This window comes from Osmia bicornis, chromosome 15 (genome assembly GCF_907164935.1).
Source record: "Osmia bicornis bicornis chromosome 15, iOsmBic2.1, whole genome shotgun sequence".
Lineage (NCBI taxonomy): Eukaryota > Metazoa > Arthropoda > Insecta > Hymenoptera > Megachilidae > Osmia > Osmia bicornis.
Window position 1 is genome coordinate 7,686,212 of NC_060230.1, and position 24,831 is coordinate 7,711,042.

At 34.4% G+C, this 24,831-nt stretch overlaps 4 protein-coding genes and 1 long non-coding RNA gene across 17 annotated transcripts in view; 3 read left to right on the forward strand and 2 right to left on the reverse strand.

The window, feature by feature from the left end:
• LOC114875670 (tubulin polyglutamylase TTLL5) overlaps window positions 1-5,173 on the forward strand; it is a 28,181-nt gene extending 23,008 nt beyond the window's left edge. For 2 of the 5 annotated variants that reach the window (XM_029186221.2, XM_029186222.2), the window contains exons 5-15: window positions 1,643-1,749; window positions 1,986-2,199; window positions 2,496-2,752; window positions 2,819-3,018; window positions 3,102-3,331; window positions 3,391-3,586; window positions 3,666-3,831; window positions 3,910-4,050; window positions 4,126-4,276; window positions 4,346-4,512; window positions 4,592-5,173. In XM_029186221.2, the coding sequence (XP_029042054.1) occupies window positions 1,643-1,749; window positions 1,986-2,199; window positions 2,496-2,752; window positions 2,819-3,018; window positions 3,102-3,331; window positions 3,391-3,586; window positions 3,666-3,831; window positions 3,910-4,050; window positions 4,126-4,276; window positions 4,346-4,512; window positions 4,592-4,811 (2,049 nt within the window). In that variant the 3' untranslated portion in view covers window positions 4,812-5,173. The remainder of the gene's footprint in view (window positions 1-1,642; window positions 1,750-1,985; window positions 2,200-2,495; window positions 2,753-2,818; window positions 3,019-3,101; window positions 3,332-3,390; window positions 3,587-3,665; window positions 3,832-3,909; window positions 4,051-4,125; window positions 4,277-4,345; window positions 4,513-4,591) is intronic. The other 3 variants (XM_029186223.2, XM_029186224.2, XM_046288848.1) reach the window with 3 other exon arrangements.
• A 3,843-nt stretch (window positions 5,174-9,016) lies between these two features.
• LOC114875702 lies at window positions 9,017-12,591 on the forward strand. The gene is given in 3 exon segments (XM_029186302.2): window positions 9,017-9,508; window positions 9,812-9,910; window positions 9,913-12,591. Coding segments are annotated over 3 exon segments (297 nt in total). The 5' UTR covers window positions 9,017-9,364; the 3' UTR covers window positions 9,967-12,591.
• A 603-nt stretch (window positions 12,592-13,194) lies between these two features.
• On the reverse strand, window positions 13,195-21,470 carry LOC114875698 (AT-rich interactive domain-containing protein 4B). Of its 2 annotated transcripts, none has more exons than XM_029186292.2 (8): window positions 21,329-21,470; window positions 20,363-20,633; window positions 19,202-19,638; window positions 18,883-19,128; window positions 18,589-18,793; window positions 13,784-18,299; window positions 13,563-13,703; window positions 13,195-13,483 (listed from the first exon to the last, which is right to left on the reverse strand). In XM_029186292.2, the coding sequence occupies exons 2-8, from the start codon at window positions 20,366-20,368 to the stop codon at window positions 13,440-13,442; spliced, it is 5,595 nt and encodes a 1,864-aa protein (XP_029042125.2). In that variant the 5' UTR covers window positions 20,369-20,633; window positions 21,329-21,470; the 3' UTR covers window positions 13,195-13,439. The 2 variants fall into 2 exon arrangements, with proteins under 2 accessions (XP_029042125.2, XP_029042126.2); XM_029186293.2 differs by lacking the exon at window positions 21,329-21,470 and having other exon boundaries at window positions 13,784-15,974; window positions 16,044-18,299.
• Window positions 20,811-24,707, forward strand: LOC114875700 (protein arginine N-methyltransferase 8). Of its 8 annotated transcripts, none has more exons than XM_029186295.2 (3): window positions 20,811-20,891; window positions 21,595-21,730; window positions 22,574-24,707. In XM_029186295.2, the coding sequence occupies exons 2-3, from the start codon at window positions 21,665-21,667 to the stop codon at window positions 23,654-23,656; spliced, it is 1,149 nt and encodes a 382-aa protein (XP_029042128.1). In that variant the 5' UTR covers window positions 20,811-20,891; window positions 21,595-21,664; the 3' UTR covers window positions 23,657-24,707. The 8 variants fall into 8 exon arrangements, with proteins under 8 accessions (XP_029042128.1, XP_029042129.1, XP_029042130.1 ...); XM_029186296.2 differs by having other exon boundaries at window positions 20,849-20,931; XM_029186297.2 differs by having other exon boundaries at window positions 20,864-20,887.
• LOC123988528 lies at window positions 22,488-22,855 on the reverse strand. Its single transcript, XR_006830153.1, has 2 exons — window positions 22,763-22,855; window positions 22,488-22,661 (listed from the first exon to the last, which is right to left on the reverse strand). It is a non-coding gene; the product is annotated as an uncharacterized LOC123988528 (long non-coding RNA).
• Window positions 24,708-24,831: the final 124 nt, after the last annotated feature.

The following is a 24,831-nucleotide window of genomic DNA, read 5'->3' on the forward strand; positions in this document are numbered from 1 at the left end:
ACTTCAGGTATTATTGAGGTCACACCTTGTAGCTCTTATCAGAGTATCCACTTTGATAATTAGTAGTCTGTCTGAGTGGATAAGCGTTATTGTTCCTACGAAAAGTGACCGCAAGGTTGATCAAGGATACCCGATAATACAGCTTGAATATTAACACCTTCGTTGACGTAGTGCGTACTGTGAAAATATATTTTTTGATTGATAATATCAATTTCCTTATAAGACGCATCTGGTGCGTCTTCGGTTACGGTGTGTAAGGGGTATAAGACGCACGCGGTGCGTCGCCGGTTGCGACATGAAAGGAGCACATGGCGCCATAGTGGACTGTTTCGACAATCTAGCGGGACAAAAGTCGCAGGTTATACGTAAACTATTAATTAAGCCGAAATATTTATTATTTGTTTTAAAATCACCATCGACACTTTCACATCTTTGTCATTAAGGGTGTTTTAAAACCAAATTCGTATTTTGGGGTTTCTTAAAAGGTGAGAAATAGATATGCAGAGTTGCAAATATTGGTCAAAATTTGTTCTATAAAGCAAATAGAATAAAACAGCACAAATAGTTTCAGGTACCACGAGGTTCCTGGATGTGTAGAGCTTTTTTTTTGCCAATATTTTATTTCTGACAGTTGCAAATTAAGATACTCATGGCTGAAGGTTGATTTACTGCTTACTTGTACGTCTATAAATACATTATTTAAAATACCAACAACCGAAACCGCGATGCAATCTTGCTCTTTTAATATTTAGCGGATACTAATAAGTTCTAACAATCTGTAACTGAGCGACCGGCTTGCGTTTTTTTCCACCATTGTTACTTTTATGAAATACATATAAAGTTACATACCATCTTATTACAATATTTTTGTCACAGTCGTTTGTGGTATGACAAACGTTTATTCGTTTCAGATGGGTCATGTTTTTTTACTTTTGTCCCGCTAGATTACTAATAGACAGACCACTGTCGCCGGTAACATTACATAAATTGCATATGACGCATGTGGTGCGTCTTCGGGTGCGGGAGCCAAGGGGCTAAGATGCACCGGTGCGTCGCCGGTTGCGGCAGCCAAGGGGCTAAGATGCACCGGTGCGTCGCGGGTTGCGGTAGCTAAGGGGTATAAGGCGCACACGGTGTGTCACCGGTAACGTTACATAAATTGCATATGACGCATGTGGTGCGTCTTCGGTTACGGTAGCCAAGGGGCTAAGATGCATCGGTGCGTCGCGGGTTGCGGCACCTAAGGGGCATAAGGCGCACACGGTGTGTCGCCGGTAACGTTACATAAATTGCATATGACGCATGTGGTGCGTCTTCGGTTACGGTAGCCAAGGGGCTAAGATGCACCGGTGCGTCGCCGGTTGCGGCAGCTAAGGGGCTAAGATGTACCGGCGCGTCGCCGGTTGCGGCACCTAAGGGGCTAAGATGCACTGGTGCGTCACCGGTTGCGGTAGCTAAGGGGCATAAGGCGCACACGGTGCGTCACCGGTAACGTTACATAAATCGCATATGACGCATGTGGAGCGTCTTTAGACTTGAAGATTGAACTCACTTTTTGAAAACTCATTGTTATGTAGCGTTCCTAAAATTTCTTTATGTAATTAGCTAATTACCTTTACCTTAAATTGCCTTTGCATTCCAGGTTTCCATGAACGAGAGTGACTTCAACATTCTATGGATGGGGAATCATCCGAAACCAGACATTCTACGAAATTTGATGCCCCACCAGAAAGTGAACCATTTTCCAAGGTACATACATAAAACTGTGCTCGATTCGCGTGAAAAAATAAACTGCCTCGAGGAAATCGCGAGGATCGTGTTTTTGGATAATTCCGAAGGATAAATCAAACGTCAGGGACGAAGTGTTTTCTGTAATAACACACATTGTTCGTATTCGATTGTAGAAACAATTGGAGTAACTTTAACGTTTCGTTTATAGTACCGTTGAATAAAGATTTGTTAAATGTAAGTTGTTTTCGTTGCAGGTCGTACGAGATAACGCGAAAGGATCGGCTTTACAAGAACATCGCAGCTATGCAGCGGTGCAAAGGGCTGAGGAACTTGGATTTCATACCCCAAACATTTCTGCTGCCCAGCGAATCGAGGGAATTGCTAACGGCTCATTTCAGGTATCGCGGGCCCTGGATTGTCAAACCCAAAGCCAGTTCCCGCGGACGTGGCATTTATATCGTTAACAGTGTGAGCATAATAATTTCTCGGTATGAGTTTCGAGTACCCGTGGGCTTCACCGAATACTTGTTTCCCTGCACACAGCTAACTTAACCATTTGAGAACAATAATTCTACATATTCACTCAAAATAAAAAAAATAAATAAAATATACCATGAATTAGGATCAACAATGTTCTGTTCTCAAAAGGATAAAATAGCTGGCCTCAATAGTGCTGCTTTCTGTTTAATTGTCAGTAACATCAGGGTAAAGCATTGAAACATGTATATAGTTTTAATTTTAAATATTGCATGCTATGCTTTCAGCCTGAAAAGATTCTTACCGAGGAGTCTGTGATCGTTGCGCAATACATAAACAATCCCCTTCTGGTCGATGGGCACAAATGCGATTTACGACTGTACGTTGCTGTGACAAATTACGATCCCCTGTTGATATACCTGTACGAAGAGGGTTTGGTAAGATTCGCTACAGTGAAGTACGACGGTGGCAACCAATACATCTGGAATCCCTGCATGCATCTGTGCAATTACAGTATCAACAAATTCCATGTGGATTACATAAAGTAAGAAAATTTGTTTTCCTGTTAGTCTTCATTTTCCAAATACTGTATCTTCTGTTTATGTTACAGAAGCGAAGATCCAGACGCAGAGGATGTAGGACATAAATGGACATTGTCAGCGTTGCTCAGACACCTACGCTCCATGGGACGTGACACGGAACTGCTCATGCAGCGTATAGAAGATATTATAATTAAATCAATTCTTGCGACCGCATCTGGCATTGTCAGCGGTATCAAACAATTCGTAAAACACCCTGAAACGTGCTTTGGTACTCTCACACCCTACTTCTTATCGAATAACAAAATTGTTACTAGCCGAAGATATTGTTAGAAAACGCGTGTCTTGTTTTAGAATTATTTGGCTTCGACATTCTGATCGACGACACGTTAAAACCGTGGTTATTGGAAGTTAATTTAACCCCATCGTTAGGGTGTGATTCACCGCTCGACGTTAGGTTGAAATCGGCGCTAATAGCTGATTTACTTACCCTCGTTGGTGTACCTGCGGTTGATCCGATGTTACGGCCTCAAACTACCCACTTGAATCGACCCACCGTTACTGCAACTAAAGGAATAACCAATGTAAGTTTCATGAAATTTTATTGTCAATCGTGGTCGTATAACTCGATGGTTATCTTTAGTGTAGAAGAGTACACTCAGCTGAAACGTTGTCTCAGAGAAAGAAGAATACTAGCAGAAGTAATATCAGTAAAACGGGATTAACGCCTGAACAACAACGAATAGTAGCGTCTGCGAAAGCTCAGTTCGAACGACGAGGAGGATTCGTTCGTATATTTCCTAGTCCAAAATCGTGGGAGATGTATTCACAGTATTTAGGTAAAATTTCATGAATCACTTTTCTTATTGTTACATCAATTTCTCATGATCATTTGAATTCGAGCATTATTATTTATAGATCCATCAACGGGGATACCAGTAGTCTCAGATCCCTTAGGACCAGGCAGAGTTCCGCAACACATTAATACAAATCATAATTTAATGTTACACGAACAGCTATTTCCTGCGGCTAGTCGTACCACTGGTTTCATCATTCCTGAAGTCACTTTGGACAGGTTGTCTAGGTAGTTCTGTAAAGACATTAAATATTTGATTCGTTATCCATTCCAAATGTAAAATTCAATTTGTATAACGTCTTACAGGTATGAAAGATACGAAAGAGCATTAGTAAAAGGGCACAAACAAAGTTTAGACCGTGGTGACAGTAAAAAGAGTATAGATACAGATAAGCATAAGTACAAGAGTCAAGTTGTCCAATCCATGCACGAAGGAAATAAACTTAGGTCAGTGAATTTTATCCAGTGGTATATGAATTTAAGAAGCATTCAACACGTTACATAATTAATTAAATTTTTCAGTCCTGGAGAAGCTAGAAAAGCCTTTGGTTTATATTTAGGACACATATTGCGTAAGATATCCCAGCCTAATGCTGACCCAGCATGTTGTGATCTAGTGATGAAATTTCTTCAGCAGTCAGCTAATAATCTAAGAACACCGTTTTTCTTTGCGGTAAGTTAATAAAAATCCCTTTTTAATATGCTTGATATTCCCTTTTCGTTTAATTACTTTTCTATACAGTTACCGAGCAGTAAATTAAGCGATAAAGACCGAGCTGCTATTACTGCTAAACAACTCTCAGACTTCTTACACTTATACAATCGTGAAACAGACCTTTACGCAGACACGGTTGATCGTCCTCGTACAGTTCCCAATCGGCTTTTTCAAAAGTTTTTAGCTGCAGCAAAGTAAGTCTGTATCTAGCCTTTTTATTTCATCATTTTTCACACAACACATTGTCTAATATGTAATGTAATTATCAAACAGCGAAGAAGATCTCGATGACATATTAATTCTACAAACAAGACTATACAAGTGTGCTCATAGTTTTCTTGGAAGAAGTGGTTTTGCGGGTAGCCTACCAGGCTCTAATTTATTGGGCTCTTTACCACACATTACATCACGCGTATACACGAATGCCGCCACCAGCGAACAATGCAAATGTAATCAATCTATTACAAGGCCTACAAAAGCTCCATGCATCTAATGGTATAATGTGTGAATGTTTGTTATAGCCACATTTGTTCGTTAAAGCACTAAGTACGGCCTGCTCTAGGACTTCCCAAGTACAAGTGGACAATCATCCACACACACACATATATATATATATATATAATCTTAACGTTTCCCACGTAAACATTAGCACAGAAAACGGTCACAAAATTAATATTTTGGGTACGCTTTAAAAGCGCTTTACTATTCGCTTATTTATGAAGGTAGAAAAAGAGAACGAAAATTCGTTGTACGAGACTTCTAACGAAATAATATTTTGAACCTTCTTAAAGAAGTTTTATTAGTCTATACCAGAGCCCGGCAAGATTTGCACTTTTCAGCCGATTTTCAGCTGGCTCCGCCTACCGCTATTCCCCTTGCCGCGACGTTCATCGCACAGCCAACGAACCGTTTGAGGCTCAAGAGCGTATCACTCGTGAACATATGCCGGCAATAGCTTTCCACTCCACCCGCGAGGTACTATTGTCGATGCGTTTTTCTTTAAGTGGTTGCCAACATACGTTTACGAGTGATACACTCCTGAGTCTCAAACGGTTCGTGGGCTGCGCGCTGAACGTCGCGGCAAGGGGAATAGCGGTAGGCGGAGCCAGCTGAAAATCGGCTGAAAAGTGCAAATCTTGCCGGGCTCTGGTCTATACAGTCAAGTTCATATTCTTACATTACGATTTTATCTTTAAAACTAGTCTTCAGTATCAAAGATTCATCGAAGCTAGATAGAAAATATTCAAAAGTAATAATAATAATAATAAAAAAAAAGAAAAAGTAACTTGTGACTTAGTTTTTCGCGAGTTTCATCGTGCAAAACGAGCGGCCAATTAAAATTGAATCGTCGTTAGAGTAAATCAGGCACCTTGAAACGATAAAATAAATCAATTATTAGATTTTAATAGAGAATCATTATCGGCCTACATAACAGGCGATTAATATTTACTTCTTAAAAAAGAATTTGTCGAGTTTACAGATTTTGAAAAAAAAAAATGTTCTACAACTTTAAACAAATAATAGAACCCAATTAATCATATTTTTTCATTACATATCAATTTCGTTACCATAAATCTAAGAAGTACTTTAGCATATAATTATCATTTTTTTTTTTACTATTTTACTGAAGATGTTCCTATTTAAGTTAGATTTTCATTCGTTTAAAACAAATATCGTTACTTGTATAAAATTACGTCAAACTGCCTTTTTCACGTCTAGTCAAATTAAAGGCAGATAATTAGCACGTTTACTTTCCTTTTTTTTACAATCATTTTGTTATTCGTTATAATCTTATTTAACAACGCTACGCCTGAGGGTTTGAATTCGTCCATGCAAAATATAGTAGATAGAATTAATATATAGAAGTTACAAATTTGCACAGGTACAACGAATTGAATTTTTGCGAATAAATTAGTATTTAAATGAAATTAGGGAACTTCTGCGAAAACGATTTTTCGAAGTGCAATAAGAAATGAAAATGGTTAATGAATTCAAGCTAGATAAGATACAATATGTACTTTGCATTAGTAATAACGACACATCTGCTCGCACAATAATTTTTAATTGTGACTTAGTAATACACCTAATGACATTAAGTTGAGTTTAAATAACGCACGTCACGATTTTTCATGATGTGGTTATCGATAGAAAAATGGGAAATGGTTTGGCAGGTACCAATCCATAGATAAAACTTGTATAGATCTTATCCATCCATATAATGCCGTCAGTATTTAATACAAGATTTTTGCAGCTTATTCTTCCAAAGAGTATATTTCAGTCGCATTTTACAAGCTTTTTACTAACTGCACACCACGAAAGAGAAATATTGTATTTTTCCATTTGCGTTGCACGAAAATGTGGAATTATCAGTAGACACGAATTCAACTCATTTGCTGTGATATAATACGCGTATACCGACACAGACATAAGTTCAGTGTAGCATTTTAACCCGTCATTATTCGGTATATTACCACATTATCGCAGTGAGTCGATCTCACAAGAAACGAAGACGATCTTAATATTATTGAAACAATCACAATGAAAAGTCTAGTACGTTCAATATTGTTATGTGATTGTATTCACAGCGTGACATGTTTTAATTCATTCAACGAACATTGCCAATTTCTGTTTACAAATTAGACGTGTTTATATAAACACTTGTAAAACGAGTAGCCTTAAAAATATGGTACTAATTACGCATAGATCATGTTCACTTTGTATCTTGATAATTATCATGTATCTGCTATAATTATTTTCTCTTTTTTACATTAATTGTTTTATTTCATAATTTTATGTTTTTATGCTTCATTTTTTAATCGTTCATGAAGTATTATTTTATGTATATATTTTCCATAATTATTCAAGAAGTTAATATATTTTATGTGAATAGTAATTATTATTTTAGTTCATAGAGTATTATTTTTGTATGTACACTTCACGAATGTTATATTTCATTGTGCGACTGTATGCCTGTACCTTAGATTGTAAAACACAGAATAATTTTTTTAAAGGTGTTACTAGCATATTAGTTTCAGTGTTCGCCAATTGAATTCAGTGTAAATGTACAAGATGCTTGATGCTTAAATTAAGATTATCACAGATTAAGTGGTACATACTGCCATTATTTTGTAAACATATTTTTTCTTTACTATTGTAATGTATTATTTATATTCTGAGCAAGTTTTGTTTCAATAGATACATTATATATGCAAAAAGGTGCACAAAAATTTGCTTATCGTTATTATTAGCTATCAGAATATAATTATACAGTGTTCATAATTTTTAGACGTTTCTTGAAGGCATACAATCTTATGAGGTTTCCTAATATATTACAAACATTAAACTAACGATATTATTATTCAACTTGTTAAATGTTTTCAACAAAGTACTTTCTGTATTCATGTATTTTGTAATGTCAGCTAGCTATGCAGTACATTTTACAGACAAGATATAGATATTAATTTGCGCTTAAGATATATCTGATAAAATATCTTTTTCCCAATTATTGGTCATTAAAGTTTCTTTTTTATCTTTATGCAGTAAGTTTTCAATTAGTTTGAATGTATCAGCTGATAACAATTACGGCAAATATTAAATTAAAGCAATAGGAAAATTGTATAAGACCGTGAAATTAGCAAATGTACATAAAAGAAAAAAAAAATTGTTAATACATACCTCTGTGTTGCGTATGCAACACTCCCTTCCTACCTGTGATTTGTAAAATTTACTAGTCAGCTTACTGCATTTACTATAAATAAAATATTGTAAGAAATAACTGCTATGTACAACTATTTTATTATAATCATCGAAGTTGTTATACGGCTGAGTATTGCACGGCCTTCTTAAATTTTAAACGTTTAAATAATATTGAAAGGTGTCGACGGTATGTACTTACGTGCATACGTATTTTCGCATTATAAAATTCTCTCCAATTCAAAATATCTGAAATAAAACATAAACGAAGTACTATTGTATTCTTATATTGCATAGCTCTCCTTTCACTTAGGAGTTTTACCAGTTCTTCCTTTACCGATCAGAAAGAAAATCAATCAAGATCAGCACAAATAATTATTAAAATAATTGTTTGAGAAACTTGTATTTCAAAAAGACCGCCATAAACTACTTTTAAAATTCGATCCTAGCGCCATCTATACAAAAATGGCTGAAGCTATTCAACGACTTACCGATCGATTTTCCGAAACAGGAGAACACTAACGCCATCGGAAATCGTGGAAACTAATCGTCAAATAGTTTGCGATAAGTAGCGCTAGTGCTCTCCTCTTTATGGAATCTCCATTCGGAAGTATAAATTGAAATAGAAATTTAGAAAAGGTTAACATGTCTTTACAGTTTGATGAATGATGAAGGAATGAATGTTCAGAAAAGCTATTTGAATTTTGTTCATGAAAATAAATGATTAACGAAAATGTTTGGTAAAGGCGGCGTTGAGAATTTCTCCTGAATGAACATTTCCTTCTTTATCGACTTCAACGCCGGCCGCCACAAGATCGATCGGTAATTCATTGAATAGTTTCAGCCACTTTTGTATAGATGGCGCTAGTGTCGAAAACAAGAGCACAACCTCCTACATTTTCGACGTCCGAAGACAGACTGACGCGCTTCGGCGCGGAGCGACTAATATATAGCAGTGACTACAGATCCAAAAATACTGAACATGCTTAGTATTGTAGTCGAAACAATGAGTGATGGAACGTAGTTGTTGATATCGAAGCAATTTGGTGACCGTCAACTTGAATTAGAGTATTGGAATGCGAAATATTTTATATTTTTGTACTTGGCTAGAGCAGATGGCGCTTATTCCCGAGGCACAAATTCAAGACCCTTCGAGAACAAAGACATATCCAGTGTCCAATCTCGTTGAATCTATAGTCACTGAACAAACTTAATCTTATAGGGAGCATAATATCTCATGAGATTTAATAGGATAGTAAGTAATTTACGTGCGAAGTTTTTGACGTATGTGTCACAATAAAAGGTGTCAAGAAGTGCCATATTACAAAGAATAAATTTCATTAAATAATCAAAATGGGTAGCACCGATAAAGCTGTGATCACGGGATTCATATGCAGACTTTGTAGTAAAATGAACCGTTTTGTGATTCACATATACGGCGAAGAGGGTGAGAGAATGAAGCTGGCCGACAAAATAAATGCTTATCTTCCAATTATGGTAAAATTATTTTTTGTCTTTTATAAATTTAAATTGCATCCATCACATTTTTAAGCTAACTTTCACATTTCGCATTACATATATGCTATGTATGACTAGTAAGATCATCAAAATGACAGTTCTTTATTTTTTCATATGTATTTCTTATGTATCCTTAATTTATATGCACTAATTATTTTGGAATTATAAAATATTGTACTATGTTGATTTATACTACTCTACACCATGTAATACTGTTGCTAATAAATAATGAATATGTATGTGTAGTTTTAAAACATTAAATTTTTTACTTCTGTCATACAGGTAAACATGGATGATCCATTACCTAAAACAGCATGTCTGCATTGCATTGAACGACTAGAAGCACATCATGAACTAATGGAACAATTTATGGTTGCCAAACTAGTAAGGTTACTACCCAAAATAAGTCATCAACAGTAGCATTAACACCTACATAAGCTGTTGATAATATATCAACATTTAGCCCATCCTCATAATGATATATAAAATTGAAAGCAGATTTTCTCGCTCAATACTACTGAATATTTCTGTATTTGGTCATTTTATTTTAGTAATTTATTACTAGAAGAACAGTAAATTGTTGAATGAAAAGATACACACAATGATTCTTTTGACTTGGCAATTTAAAAAATTATTTGCTTAATTAGTTACCTTCGAGCCGTAGAGAAAATGTCCATCTTATGGAATTTAAAACAATATTTTTAATGCATAAATATTTTGTTTTCTATATCAATTGTTACAGCCAATTCACTACAGATACAATAATACTTATGAAATATATAAATAATTGAAACTTTTTATATTTTATATTTTCAAAGAATTAAAACATTCAATTTTTTTTCCTTAAATGGCAATGAGCAATAAAATTAGGTTTATTTATATCAATGATATTTCAGACAGAAACTTATGGGTATACCTCTATTATTAAATTATTTACATTTATATTTTATGTATTCTTTAGAAGTTATTTTTAAATCTTTTTTTTTATTGATTAATTGTATTTCTGTTCCTTTATCGCATTCATACTAATAATGTACAAAGACAAATAGATAAATATATTCAAGTGATTTCTTAAAATATTAAATAAAATTATACGAAATAATTTAATGTAGAAATAAAAACAAATAAGATTTTAGTTAACAAAGTTTTTACTAATAATATATTGGATCTAAGATTGCCAATATTATCGAATATTAAACTGTTCATGTTCTGTTTACTAGAGAGTATTTAAATATCATAATTTTTAATATGTATGATAAAAAGTATGACAAAAATATTTACAATAATTATATTATATTTGCGTGTATTATTGTGCAAACTTTAAGAACATTTTAATGTTTATTTTTAAGTTGCAATATAATAAATAATTTATAAAAAAAACTTTTATGTAAAGCACCTTAAATTATGTTATATTGTTCAAAAATGAAAACCGTGTTTAAAAATTGTGCGAAGGGTAAATGACATTATTATAATTTGTTAAGATAATATTTATTTCTTAACAATATTTGCTAACACAATTAAATGTTATGTGGAACAATATTACTGGTTGGCGACACAATCCACATTGTGCTTACTATATGTATTACCTCACATGTAATTCATGATTTACAGGGAGAAAATTTGTTTTCAGAAGGCAAGGATGCGTTCGTCACTCAAACATTACAATTACTGATATATGTTATTAAAGATTTTAATGTTAATCGAGAATTACTTTCATTTCATTTTGCTAAATGTGTTATGCTCATCATAAAAGGAACGACAATATAAGCTTTGCTGTATCTGTGATCAAAACATGTATATAATAATTTTAAAATTCATTACTGATATCTAATAGTAGTGTTCAATTACAAACACTACTGCCTAAATATAAAATGCAAATAGAAGTAAAATAGAATAACTGACTTCTACGTGTATTCTGTATCTGCCTAAGATAATGTTATATTTATTCACTATTTTGTTTACCCTGTAAATGAATAAAAGTGAATTATTATTAAAAAAAAAAGAAAAACAATAATACTATTCTGAAAAGATGTGTAATTTATATACAACTATTGATGCAACGTAAGGAATATATTACAAGATGTGTAATGTTAAAGTAAAGATTTGTGCAAGAAAGTATTATCAGTGCTAACAAGAATAATCTAACATATATTGTTCCCATTATCAATTTTAAAAATGAGAATTATTTATCGAGATGAAATATACACATTTATTACAATTTTATTGCAATATAAATCGAATATGATCCAAATAAGTTTATAAAATTGATGAGTGTCGACACACATCCTCTCGACTTCTTAAAACAAATACATTAGCATGTGCTACTGCAAGATTTCTGAAACCATTATACAATAATACGTGTAGCTATATCTGTGTGCGATAAATAACTACTAAAACTTGACTTATGAGAGTCCTTTAACACACACAATGTAAAATATGTACAAAGATTTGTGGAGTCTAACTCCTAATTTTCTTTCATCTTTCCCCCAATCAGCGTGACTGTAATCATGTTGTCTGATAACACAAATCACATCCACGACTGATTATTTTTTTTTTTATAAAAAATATATTATATTTATCTATATAAAATTTCATTCTCTTTTTCAGCCAACATCTCTTCATACAAATTTTAGTTCAAGGGTAATTTGATTTCGTTTCCTGCAACTTGTTTCTTAAGTTTAAACCATTTTTTTTTATTTTTAATTTTCTTTTTGTATTTAACGGGGTACTTCAACGCCCAAATAGAAATATAAATGCATCTTTGACCAATTACGATATATGACGACGAACGTCTAAAACCTATTTGATGATTAAAGCACAATGGCAGCAATTTTTTTCAGATATAATGCAAAAGGCTGTAAATTGATGAATCTTGTTGAGCTGCATTCATGACAATTGCATATTTGATTCTATGCATTTTGTCAAGATATTCATTTCTCAAGTACGAACGTGTTTTTTAATTATAATAAACTTTAATCGTTTTACATTTTAGAGCAACTATAGTACGATATTTTATTTATGTAAATTATGTACATGAATTAAAGTAATTCTTTTCTTTAGAAGTTAAAAATTGTGCTATACCTCCCATTCATATCAATATACAATATCATCCGCTCATTTCGCAAATTGTTAACGTATAAACGAGCATTACTTTTAATATGATCATCTTATTACATTAAAAACCACATTAAATTGCTACATATTTCATTTCATTTTCTTTTAAATAAAAAATTTCGATTGTAACGACGCTAAGAATCTACGTACATACGTATATTGCAAACCACTATTACATTACTACTTCTAATATATACAAAATTTTTCTATCCTACGAAATATATGGTGGTTGTTGCACTTGATATTTTTATAATTATCGTCTTGAAAACAGCTCAACCGCAAACAGTGTTATAAGTTATATTTGAAACGGAAATGACAGACGGCTTAGACAATTATTTGTTCCCAAGATGTCTTTACAGTAAACATACTATCGGTAACATTTTTTTATCAGCCTTTTCTTAAAAAAGAATAATGAACGATGAAAAATGATCATCAAGTTCGATAATTTGTACTTTGCATCTGAGCAGGTGAAATGACAAATCGAAGATAAAAATTTGTTTTTAACTGTCACATCGAGTTTCTGACAAAAAAAAACAGTATACAACACAAAGCACGTACGAATATATATTTTCATTCTGATAAATGTTCCTCCTTTTTATACTAAATCTTATATCTATATCTACAATTTATATTAAATGGGGGAAAAAATTACCTAAGTGATGTTAGGTAGGTAAAAATTGTCATGAAATCAGCTGTGATTGTTGAATGTCTGTATAATGATTCTATTATCTCCCGGCGTCGTATAAAAGTTTCTTTACCGCAGATTAACCGAGTTAGGATGTTTAAAGGCTGCTCATCACGAACAGGCTTGTTGCATTTCTGCTTTAGCTGCCTTTATAGCTGAAATTGATTTCATTTATTTATACAAACAAACTCACATGAAACTTTATATTAATTTTTTAAATAACAAACTATTTACCTTCTCGTTCCCTTCTTCTCAACTTTTTTCTGCGTCTTTCAATAGCAGCCAGTTCAACTTTCACAGCGTTATACGTTTTACGTAATTCGGTTAACTTTTGTTGTAATACAGCTATCCTTTGACTCCCGTCCAATTCAGGATCTATAATAAAGAATATAAAAAGTGAAATCTTTCGTTTAAGTAGCACAGTTAAATTAAAAGATAGTATATGTAAACTTTACCTAGTTCCACATAGAAATTATATTTTGTTGGTCGTGGTGATCTTGACGAGTAATTACTAAGCTCGGCAACGGTAGTGATGTTTGTATGATTCGTCGGCGTTGAATTAACGCCACATAGATTAGAACCTTCACTGGTATCATCGCTATCGCTACCAGCACCGTGTCTACCGTGTCTACCGCTATGTCTTCCCGGTTTTTTATTTGTATTTTTATCACATTCCGAATGTTTCCTATTTCTCTTCCGTTTTTTAGGAGATTGCGTTTCCTCGATCGACCGTTTCGCCGGTGGTTTCAGTATCCTGTCCGCAGAATTTCCTTCCACGTTTGGTAACGTATCGTCCTCGCTGAATCCTGGACCTTTACCACCGCTATCGTTGTCTGCTTCTGAACTATCACGATTGAGTTTCAGGTTGTCCTCTGAAATTGGCGACGAACCACCTGTTCTTTCTTCTCTCGGAGATCCAGATATATTGGAAATACTCGAGTCTGGCGTTGTTGGAGGAGTATTGTCCATTACAGGCGCTGCTTCGTTGCTTTCCCTTCTCTGCGCTGGCATCAATGCAGGTAGATGATGAGACTGTTGTCTTACACCTAAGCTAGGATTCTGTTGTAGGGGTAAAGAGACTGGAACAGATGTTTCTATGGTTTTTGGCAGTGCCATACTTAGAGTAGCAACGGTACTGCTAGTTGTACTCTGGCCAGACGTTGGTGCACTAGCAAATGGCATTTCCATCAATACTATGCTACTTTCTGTGGTTTCAACTTTTGGAGGTGAACAGGATGGACCGGCGTTTATTTGTTCGATACTTTCGGTGATAGGGGCTGGCGAGCCTGGTATTTCTTCTTCGCATAACAACGAATTAATTGCCTCCCCTTCTTCGTCCGTCTTTGTAACAGGTGTACTTTCAGGTTTAAATTCCGCAATGTATTCTTGTGGCTGGAGTTTCAAAGGTTGCATAGCTTTTGGCGTTTGTAATTTCGAATACCTATCTTGTGTATCTTGAATTCTGTCCAATTCAGCTCTTAATTTCACATCGAAGTTAGACGGAGTCTTTATATCCTGCGATTCTTCATTATCAATTACTAGCCTTTGTTCAGAATCACTACTATCTGCCGAGTCTATTACGTCTTGAGTTACTATCTTTTTATGCTTCTCTTTATCCTTCTCCTTTTCTTTAAGATCATGATCTTTAAATTCATCTTCCACCGTTTTAGATTTCTCATTTTCCACGTGCTTCCATTCCTCTTCCTCTTCTTCCTCCTCCTCCTCCTCCTCTTCCTCTTCTTCTTCTTCTTCCTCTTCCTCTTCTTCCTCTTCCGTTTCTTGGATCTTTTTATGCTCCGTTTTTGTTTCAAATTTCTTTACCTCTACTTCTTTCTTCAACTTAAGCTGTTGAAGCTCTTCCTCTTTCTGCTTAATTACCACACGCATTAATTCCCTACATTGATCCTCATTATTCACTACTGGTACCTCTTCCTCATCCCGTTTTTTATTCTCAATTTCTATCTTAGGCCCATGCTGATCCTCTTTATTCTTTTGTACAACGATTGTATCCACTTTTTTAGGGATTTCTTTCGATGATTTCCATATGATTTCAGGAATTTCATCTTCCTTTTTAGCGTCCTTTGTTTTATTACGAAAAGCCATCGCGGCAGATAGCTTTTCCTCTATCGAAGACGTAGCCGGTAGTCTTGCACTGATCGGTGCTGGGGTGGTAACAATCGGAGATGAAACAGGGGTAACATCTAGCAATTTTGTATCGACTGGCTTTAATTCTGGAGACTGTCTGTGCAACGGTGATTTAACATTTTGCTTCTGATCGGTAGGCGCATCAGATTTATTTGAAATCGTTGATGTTAAATCTTCTTTTAGCAATTCAATCTGTGGACTTGCAACTTCTTTATTTGATTCCATCGAATCATTCATATCATTTGCAGGAAACATTTCTTGTTGATATGTAATTGAATTCTCCTGTTCTACTTCGGAAACTTCTGTTTCTGATATTATCAGACGATCCTCCGAATCGTCGTGAGTAGCATCGTCGTCACCGGGCAGATCGGTAAATAAAATGTCTATTCCATTACTTCTCTTACTTGGTTCCTCGATGATGAGCGCCGGTTTCACTGGATTAAACGGCGGCGATTCGCAAAGTTTATCAAACGCTTCTTCACAGGTCGCTAATGATGTAGACTGTAATGATTTATGAGGAGACAGATTTTCTGTGATATCGTCAACTCTCTTATTAAATAATTTCTTTACCTTTTTCCGTGAATCGTTATCTACCTCTGGCTTGATCTCCTTTATAACCGGCGATACAACTATTTTCTGTTTCTTCTTAGGACTTTTTGGTTCATCCTCGAACACTTTCTTCTTCGCCTTCTCCTTTTCTCCATTCGTATCCCGTTTATTTCTTACCTCGAATTCAAACGGTTCTGGTTCTTTAAATTCGTATATGTCCTCTGTATTATCTACCGGCTTAGTCTCAACTGTTGCTTCTATTTTCGATGGTTCCAAATTTTTCTCTAATTTCGGTGAAACCAATACAGTTTCCTTTTCTGTCATTTTTATATCATCTTCTGGGTCAGGCTCGACTCTGACAAGTTCTAATTTCACCGCCTTGTCGAAGCCTTTTAGCTCGGATCGTATTTGATTTAAATCAAAATCTCGACCCTTCGGTTGTTCTTCGTCGCTGTCCGGCTCCGATTTTATACCTTGAGATTTACTGATCGTTCTTCTCAATCGTCTACCTCTTCGTGGTTCTTCCAAATTATCCTTGTCCTCCTCGCCGTCGCTAGTCTCGTCAGGTTTTATTCTATCTTCACCCCTGTATCTTGCTTCTCTGCGTTTCCTTTCATCTGTGCTTTTAGATTTACTTCTCGTTTGCTCGGATTCCGTGGTGTCGGAATCGTACGTTTCGCTCTCCTCGGTTTCAGACGGTACCACATCCGCGTGTCCAGAGGTTCTCCTGGTACGTCTTCGATGCTCCACGCCAGACACGTCGATGTTTCTCGTTCGCGTCTGACGATTGTTCGCCGGTGTTGCTGGACTTTTAGTTCTGGAACTGGAACTTGTTACGGACAATGGCGTTGTTGATCTAGCGGGCTGTGACGCTTCTTTATCCTTTTCTTTCTCCTCTCTTTTTACTTCCTTTGTTGATGTAGAGGAAACCGTAGTCGACGGTGCTACGCTTTGCGCCCGACGACGACTCTGCGACGTACTTGAATTGGTATTGGAAATAGTTTTCGATGACTTGTTTATGTTACTAGATAAATTCGTACTAGGAGTTTGAGGTCGTGATGTAGTTTTAATACGTTTTATCCTACCTTGAGCTTGGGTGAAATTCTGTGCTATTCTCGACGCTTTGATCCATTCGTCGTATCTGGTGTTCCATCCAGTATAATGGACGAGATACATTGGTTCTGTGCCATCCTTTTCCATATCAATAACTTTGGCTTCATAAGTAACTTTCGACTCATGAGTAGGTCCGTAATATACCTTCAGTCTATCCCCTAATTCCACAGGACCCTTGTAGGATGGTGCAGACTCGGCTAACTGTTCGTCCGAACGTGATTTTTCTACCTCGTATTCCTTCCGTTTTCTCCCTCGTTTCTTTAACTCTTCGTCTATCAAGCGTCTCTGTTTCGATAAAGTCTTTCTTTCCGATTCTCTGGATGGAGTTCGCGTTTCTCTAACTTCAGAGGAGATTTTATTTTTTACATTATCGTCTTTAGATTTTGATCTTGTTTTAGCAGCATCGTCCTCTTTCACCTTGTCGTCCTTTTTCTCTTGCTTCTTGGATTCACTTTTTTTCTTGTCAATCACCTTTTTCTTTGGATCTTCTTTACTTTTCGATTTGCCCCTGTTCGACAGTGATAACGAGCCCGACATTTTTTGAGACTTTTCACTACTAGAAGACGATTCTGCTTCGGCTTCTACGTTCACGTCGCTTTCCTGTCCGCTACCGCTCTCCTCAAACTCCTCCTTTTTCTTTATTTTTACAATTTCTTCTTCCTTTACCTGTTCCTTCTTTACCTCTTTCTTTTCCTTCTTTTCCTCTTCCACCACCTTTTTCTCTTCATCTTCCTTCTCAGTTTTAGCGACCGATACTTGCGGTGGTACAGGTGTATTTCTATCTTTATCTCTAATTAAACTTCTACCGGGACGTTGCTTGCGCATAGCACCCCTAGGGTGATTTACCATAGTACAACCTAATTTTCTATAAAAATCCTCGAAGGAGTGTAAGAACTTTTTATAGGCCTGTTTAACCAAATTGTGCGTGGATGGTGAATTTTGCATTGTAAAACTCAGACGACGAGTTATCAATTTCCATTGGTTTTGATTTGTTACACGATTATAACCGCCTAGTTTATAAACAGCTCGAAATAGTCTATACAGATCTATGTCCTCGGACCCGATCATCGGACAATTATTGATCGGTGTACCACGATCGTCCATGAATTTGTACAGTTGTGCCACAAAATGATCTTTCTCTTCGCGTGGCTCATCGTCAGAACTCTGAAAAATGAAATTTATTACGTTAAAAATAGTGAGAGCAAGGTATTATCAATAATTAACACTAGAACTACCAAAGGGGTCAAAATAACTTGTTTCAAGTTTCTTATTTTAATTTATAAATTTTATCGAGGTATTTTTGCTGAAATGTATGTTGGCTATTGTCGAGATAAAGAATGGATATATGTTTCATCCCGTATTTATTTAATTTTCTGTATTATTTTCAACTTAAAAATTGATATGCATCAAACGTCGGTAGTTCTAGTATTAAAATTCACGAAAAAAATCTTACATCAGACTCGAGGTCTCCATCAGAATCACTGTTTCCACTTGATACAGAATGTCCAAAAAGAGAATCTCTATCCCAATGGGGAGGTAACTCATTCTTCTCTAAAAATAGCAGTGCCTTTTCTACTGCAACCTTTAATGTGCTATTTTCAACTTTGTTGACAAGTTCTTTTGTGAATTCAGTGGCTTCCTTTTTTGGAACTGTATAACTGAACATATGCAAAAGAAAAAAAAAACAATAATAATTATTATAGCGAATATAACAATCTTATTTCTTACAATAATTGTTTAAACTTACTATCGCGCATCTTTGAACGAACGCACAAGATAGTCATCCCTCACTCGAATTCTCACTGTATCTTGAGCAGTCGGTGCAACGACTAACCCAGGGAACCAATTATCTTTTTTCTTTTTATCTCCAAGTTCCACGCATACAACTCGTCCAATTTCAGGTTCTGTTTCCACTCCTTCTTTCCCTGTTCCACTAGAACCTGAATCACGAGTTCCCCTGGGAGGGCTATCCTCGTCTTCGCTGCTTTCATCTCTGTAACAATAATTATCGTTACATTTATCATCTCAAGTTTCCAATGGTATTACAAATATCTCGTAACGCTCACTGGGCTTGTCTAGACCTCCTCCCTCTTCTACCTCCGATTACTGGATTCCCAAAGTGTTCTGGATGGGTCAAAGGCAGTTGGTCCAAAGTTTCGCTTTCTGCAAAATGTCTCCCACTCTTTAAGCACAGCGCGGTCCTTCTTAATGTTGTAATATCGCCATCATCAAAAACTACAGTATATTGACTGCAATCTTGAATCTTTGTGATTGTAGCTTCTACAAATTCTTTTCTGTCTCCGTGCCTAGCTTCAACGGATGCACCTACTCTCAAGGTTCCTTTTATTTGATCATCGGCTACAGTCGCAGTCCCTAAGCCCTGTTTATAAGTCACTCTGCATTTTACAGAGCGTACCACTTTTCGAATTTTTGCTTCACAGAAGGCACCCTTGTATTTAGCGCTAACCTCCGTACCCACTGATAGGTACGGTGGATCGTCTCCCTATAACAGAAGACATACATATTTAAATCAATTAACTTCTGTTATATTACCATTTGCCGTAACATACTTTCATATACGCGTATACACTCATTCTTTGCATAAAGTAAGGTTTATAATACAAAGAAAAATTTAAACATCCTTTAGTATATGTGCAGACCTAAAAAAAAAAAAAAAAAAAAAAATACAATAACAGTATTTACGAAATTTTTAAACATTAAATTTCTTTTTTTCAAAATGTTTTATGATTATTTGATTTTGTTAACGTTTTACATTATTTCAATTAATATTAATGAATATTAGAAGACATAAAAACGATAGCTGCCTTGGATGATGAGCTATTGTTTATGTAGGCGGTCATGTCTCGCAGGTACGATAAATTATTTCTGAAACGAGGTATCCTACAAGAGATAAGAATTTCTGCACGAAGGTATTTCGTTGAAATAAAACTCATACTTTGACATCTTAACCACGTTTTCAAAACGGAGTCCACTACGTTCGTGACAGGCTGTCGATTTCTCAGACATCAGGTAATAGTTGTAACCTCGAAGGTACTTTAGGCGAGACATTCGCTCCCAAGTAAATAACCTGTGAAAGCGTTGTAACTACATAACAAAAGCACGTATTTTACTTTCTCGATGCACACGGCAGAGAAAAAAAAGAACACAACTATACAATCTTTGCGCACTTGTTTCTACGTCAACTTTGCTCCCGCCTGTTTTCTTACCAGCATCTTCTAGCGCTCCACAATCTCCATATAAATAATCTTCGAACACCGACGTGTGCGTGACATTAAACTGAAATTTATATTATATCGTCGAAAGTAATAACACGAGAAATATCACGTAGACAGAGAAGTTGACCCCCTTCGCGAAACCAACACTTCACGGCCCGAATGCGTACAAGCTCCTGTTCCCTGCCCATTTCCACCCCGACGCAACTTGTCAGCTAGCCACTCGACTCCTATTGGACGATGTCTTTGCACTCTCTGAAAACAACTGAGCGGAGATACGAAATTAAAAATATCTTCCTATTGTTAAATTATTATCATTTTTCTTAAATATGTAATCATATAAATAAAATACGATTTTTGAATACAGTTTTCAGATAAATCAATATCTATTTAGCATGGAAATCAAAATTCTGAAAAGACTGCACTGCGCATAGTACAGGGACGTATTAACAATATCACAATTTAAGTAAATCGTTCCTTCTAGGATATTCAGAACCGAAGTGACTTTGTAGTCTTGATGCAAGTAATAAATATTTGTGTATTTTTCTTGTTAAATTTCATGTGTACGTATTACGTGGATCGCCAAAAATACAAACACTTGTTTATAAAATCGAATGATCTTTAGAAACTAATCTCTTTTTGTAAAATACCTGTACAACGTATTTTGTGAAATGTTATATAATTTCTATAACATGAAATAATTCATAAAATTTAGTATATAAGATACGAATAAGAGATGATAATAATAAAGAAAATTTAAACAGTTTATAAGATTATGTATAAATGGTATTACAAATTTATAGTTGAAATTTGTATTGCACTAGTATTTGTTAAATAATAATACTACGTTTAAATAAAGTGTAACATTGTACGTCATTAGCTGTAATAAATAATGTTGATTTTAACCTGTAACGTAATACGTGTGAACGTAAAATTGATTTATTTATAAGTTATACATACCAATGCATGTCAGAATTCTTTCATATAACTTAATATACTAAGAAACAATAAACATTAATACAATTATTTCTTTTAAATGAATTTAAACGATATTTATAAAAAATAATGTACAGAAAAATATTGTGTTAACATTATTCGTTATTTGATAAAAGAACTAATTCAATTGATGTCGACATGTAAATAAGCGTTTTTATAAAAAACATAGAATATTTTAACAAAGATGTCTTATAAAATTTATTGATAAGTAACTGAACATCTATTGACAGAAACATTTAGGATCTGCCATGTGTCTTTATACATTCCTGTCTGTGGTCGTCTGCTGTGACGCGGAAGAAAATGGCGTCGAGTAGTGAAGTGCCGGTAGAAATCAACCAGAGTGGCATGTGCACAGCAGAAAATTCGGTAAGTTTTAGGAAAATATTTTTATGAAAGTAAAAAGAAAACATCTTAATAATATTACCAATGTATCGACGTTAGACGAACAACAGACGATACTTCATAAACTTCTGAAGAGAAGAAATGTTCAAATACCGTTTTTTGTCATAATAGTCCTCAGTGCAATTCAGAATCTCACCAATAAATTAATCATTTCAATTATATATTTTTAATTTTCCCAAATGTACATCTGAAAAATAATTTTTAATAGTTTTTATGCGTTCGTCAAGAGATAATGAAATATATTCAATTCTGTATATACATATATTAGTGGCCACACGTTAATATAGAAATGTGTGAGTAGAATCTCGACTGGTCATTCGATCTTAGACGCCATTCGTTTTGGCGGGCACGTGTACGTTTTTCCAGTGTCGACCTAAACGAGTGTGTTCTACAAATTTCAACGTTTGAAATTTTTCTTTTCTTATTACTAATGAACAACATTGTAAATAATCTTTGATAATAATTCTTATTACATTTAAATGAAAGAAAAATTACCTCTTAATTTTCATTTGAAATAACAAAATTCGTATCACGTGTTCGTAGGTAACTGTAGGTCTTCTTCGCATCTTTAAAATTATTTGTAATAATTTATAATAAATCTATAACTAACATTTACATTTTAACTACCAATACTCTGTGTCGCTAAATATTAATTTTAACATTATGCAACCGAGATCTTTTGGATGATAAAATCTTTGTATTTACTGTTGTTTCGGTAACATCAATTATAACTAAAATTTATTATATTAGTCTTTCAAATTCATGTATATCGTTAACGATAATTCTTTGTGTTTTATATTATTGTAGGTATCAAAAATGGAATCCATGGAAGTAACAGAAACTACCTCTGCGCCAAACAAAGATGCAACTCCATCGTCTTGTAGAGAATCTGTTTCTGTGGATGATATGACATCGAGAGATTATTATTTTGATTCGTATGCCCATTATGGAATTCACGAAGAAATGCTAAAGGATGAAGTGCGTACAGTGACTTACCGTAACTCTATGTACCATAACAAACATCTGTTCAAAGGCAAAACAGTCCTTGATATCGGTTGTGGAACTGGTATACTCTCAATGTTTGCTGCTAAAGCCGGGGCAACCAGAGTTATTGGTATCGAGTGTTCCAATATTGTTGAATACGCAGAAAAGATTGTAGAAGCAAACCAATTGTCGAATGTCATAACAATACTGAAAGGAAAAGTTGAAGAAGTTTCATTGCCTGACGGCATTGAAAAAGTTGATATAATTATTTCTGAATGGATGGGTTATTGTTTGTTTTACGAATCAATGTTAGATACAGTGCTTTTTGCTAGAGATAAATGGCTTCGTGAAGATGGTATGTTATTCCCTGACAAAGCAACTTTATTTATTTGTGGCATCGAAGATAGACAATATAAGGATGAGAAGATTAATTGGTGGGATGATGTATATGGATTTGATATGAGTAGTATAAGGAAAGTAGCTATTAGCGAACCTTTAGTGGATGTTGTGGATCCCAAGCAAGTTGTTACAAATGCATGTCTTATCAAGGAAGTTGATTTATACACTGTAACTAAGGCTGATTTGGAATTTTCGTCGCCGTTCACTCTACAAGTTCGCAGAAATGACTATGTTCAAGCACTAGTTACATTCTTCAACATCGAATTCACCAAGTGCCACAAACGTATTGGCTTTAGTACAGCACCGGAAGTACAGTATACTCATTGGAAACAAACTGTGTTCTACTTTGATGAATATATGACGGTCAAGAAAGGCGAAGAAATATATGGTGTGTTTTCAATGAAGCCCAATGCAAGAAATTACAGAGATCTGGATTTCAGCATTGAACTAGACTTTAAAGGAGAATTGTGCCAAGTACATGAAACTAATACTTACCGTATGCGCTGATGTCTATCCGATTATTCATCTTCTTCCTTTTATTTTCATGATTCATAACACTGTAATCAAATAGAAATCAAGACTTTGATTATCTCATTGGATTATATTAGATGATTTAATGAAATTTAATAGTACGGTACAATGAATGGTGTGACTTATTTAAATGTTTTTATCCTTGATTCTAAGAAGTTTAGATGCTTCCTGCTTGAGAATTATTAGAACGTCCAAAACCTTGATTAATCTAGTTAGAATTTACAATATTCAAGAGAATAAGATCAATATATAACTTAATCACAAACAATGTACATTTACAGAACATTATGTAAGAGCATATGAGAAGTATGGGTATTAGACAATTCCATGTTTTTACTTTTTTCCGTGACCACGTTACATTACACAGTGGAATATTTTCTGCGATTGTCTTATGTGTAACTTATAATTTTGAATGATCGAATCGTAGTAATTTAATACTATATACGGTAAATTTATTAATTTGTTCAAAGGAATATACTACTTATTTACCACGTTTTGTACCGTATTCTTAAAACAGTTTTTTGATTAAATTCATGGCATGTAAAATATACACAATACTGTATTTCTGCAAATAGTTTAAAACTGCGTTATATTCTGTACAACAAATGAAAAACTTTAATATTATATTTTGTTAATTTGATAGTAAATTGAAATGTATTATTATTACTATTATTATCATTATCAACAGCAGCAACACCTTCCTGATATAAATACATACTTGATATCAGTGATATTTATTGTATTATGCTAATGTTTTTTGATCAAAACATTAATTTAATTTTTGTTCATAACATTTCAACTGTTAATATTGTTACAACAAAATTATGTTGCTTTTGTAAAGCAATGTTGACTTTGTAACAAGCATTTCTAAAAGATTTCTACACTTAAATATTGATTTAAATTTTGTTATTAATTCTACTTAGTATACATGTAAATTTTATATTTTATATATTCTTCTATATTATTCTGAATTGGTAATTGTCGTAACGTTGGAAATTAATAAATTAATTATTACATTTCTAATAAATTTGGAAGCAAGTGTATGTCCTGTACTTAGTTGATGATCACCCATTTTTTTTTTTTAGAGCATACAAATGCTAAGTACTCTCTGATAATATTGTAAAAAATTAAATTTTTTAGCAAATAGTTTT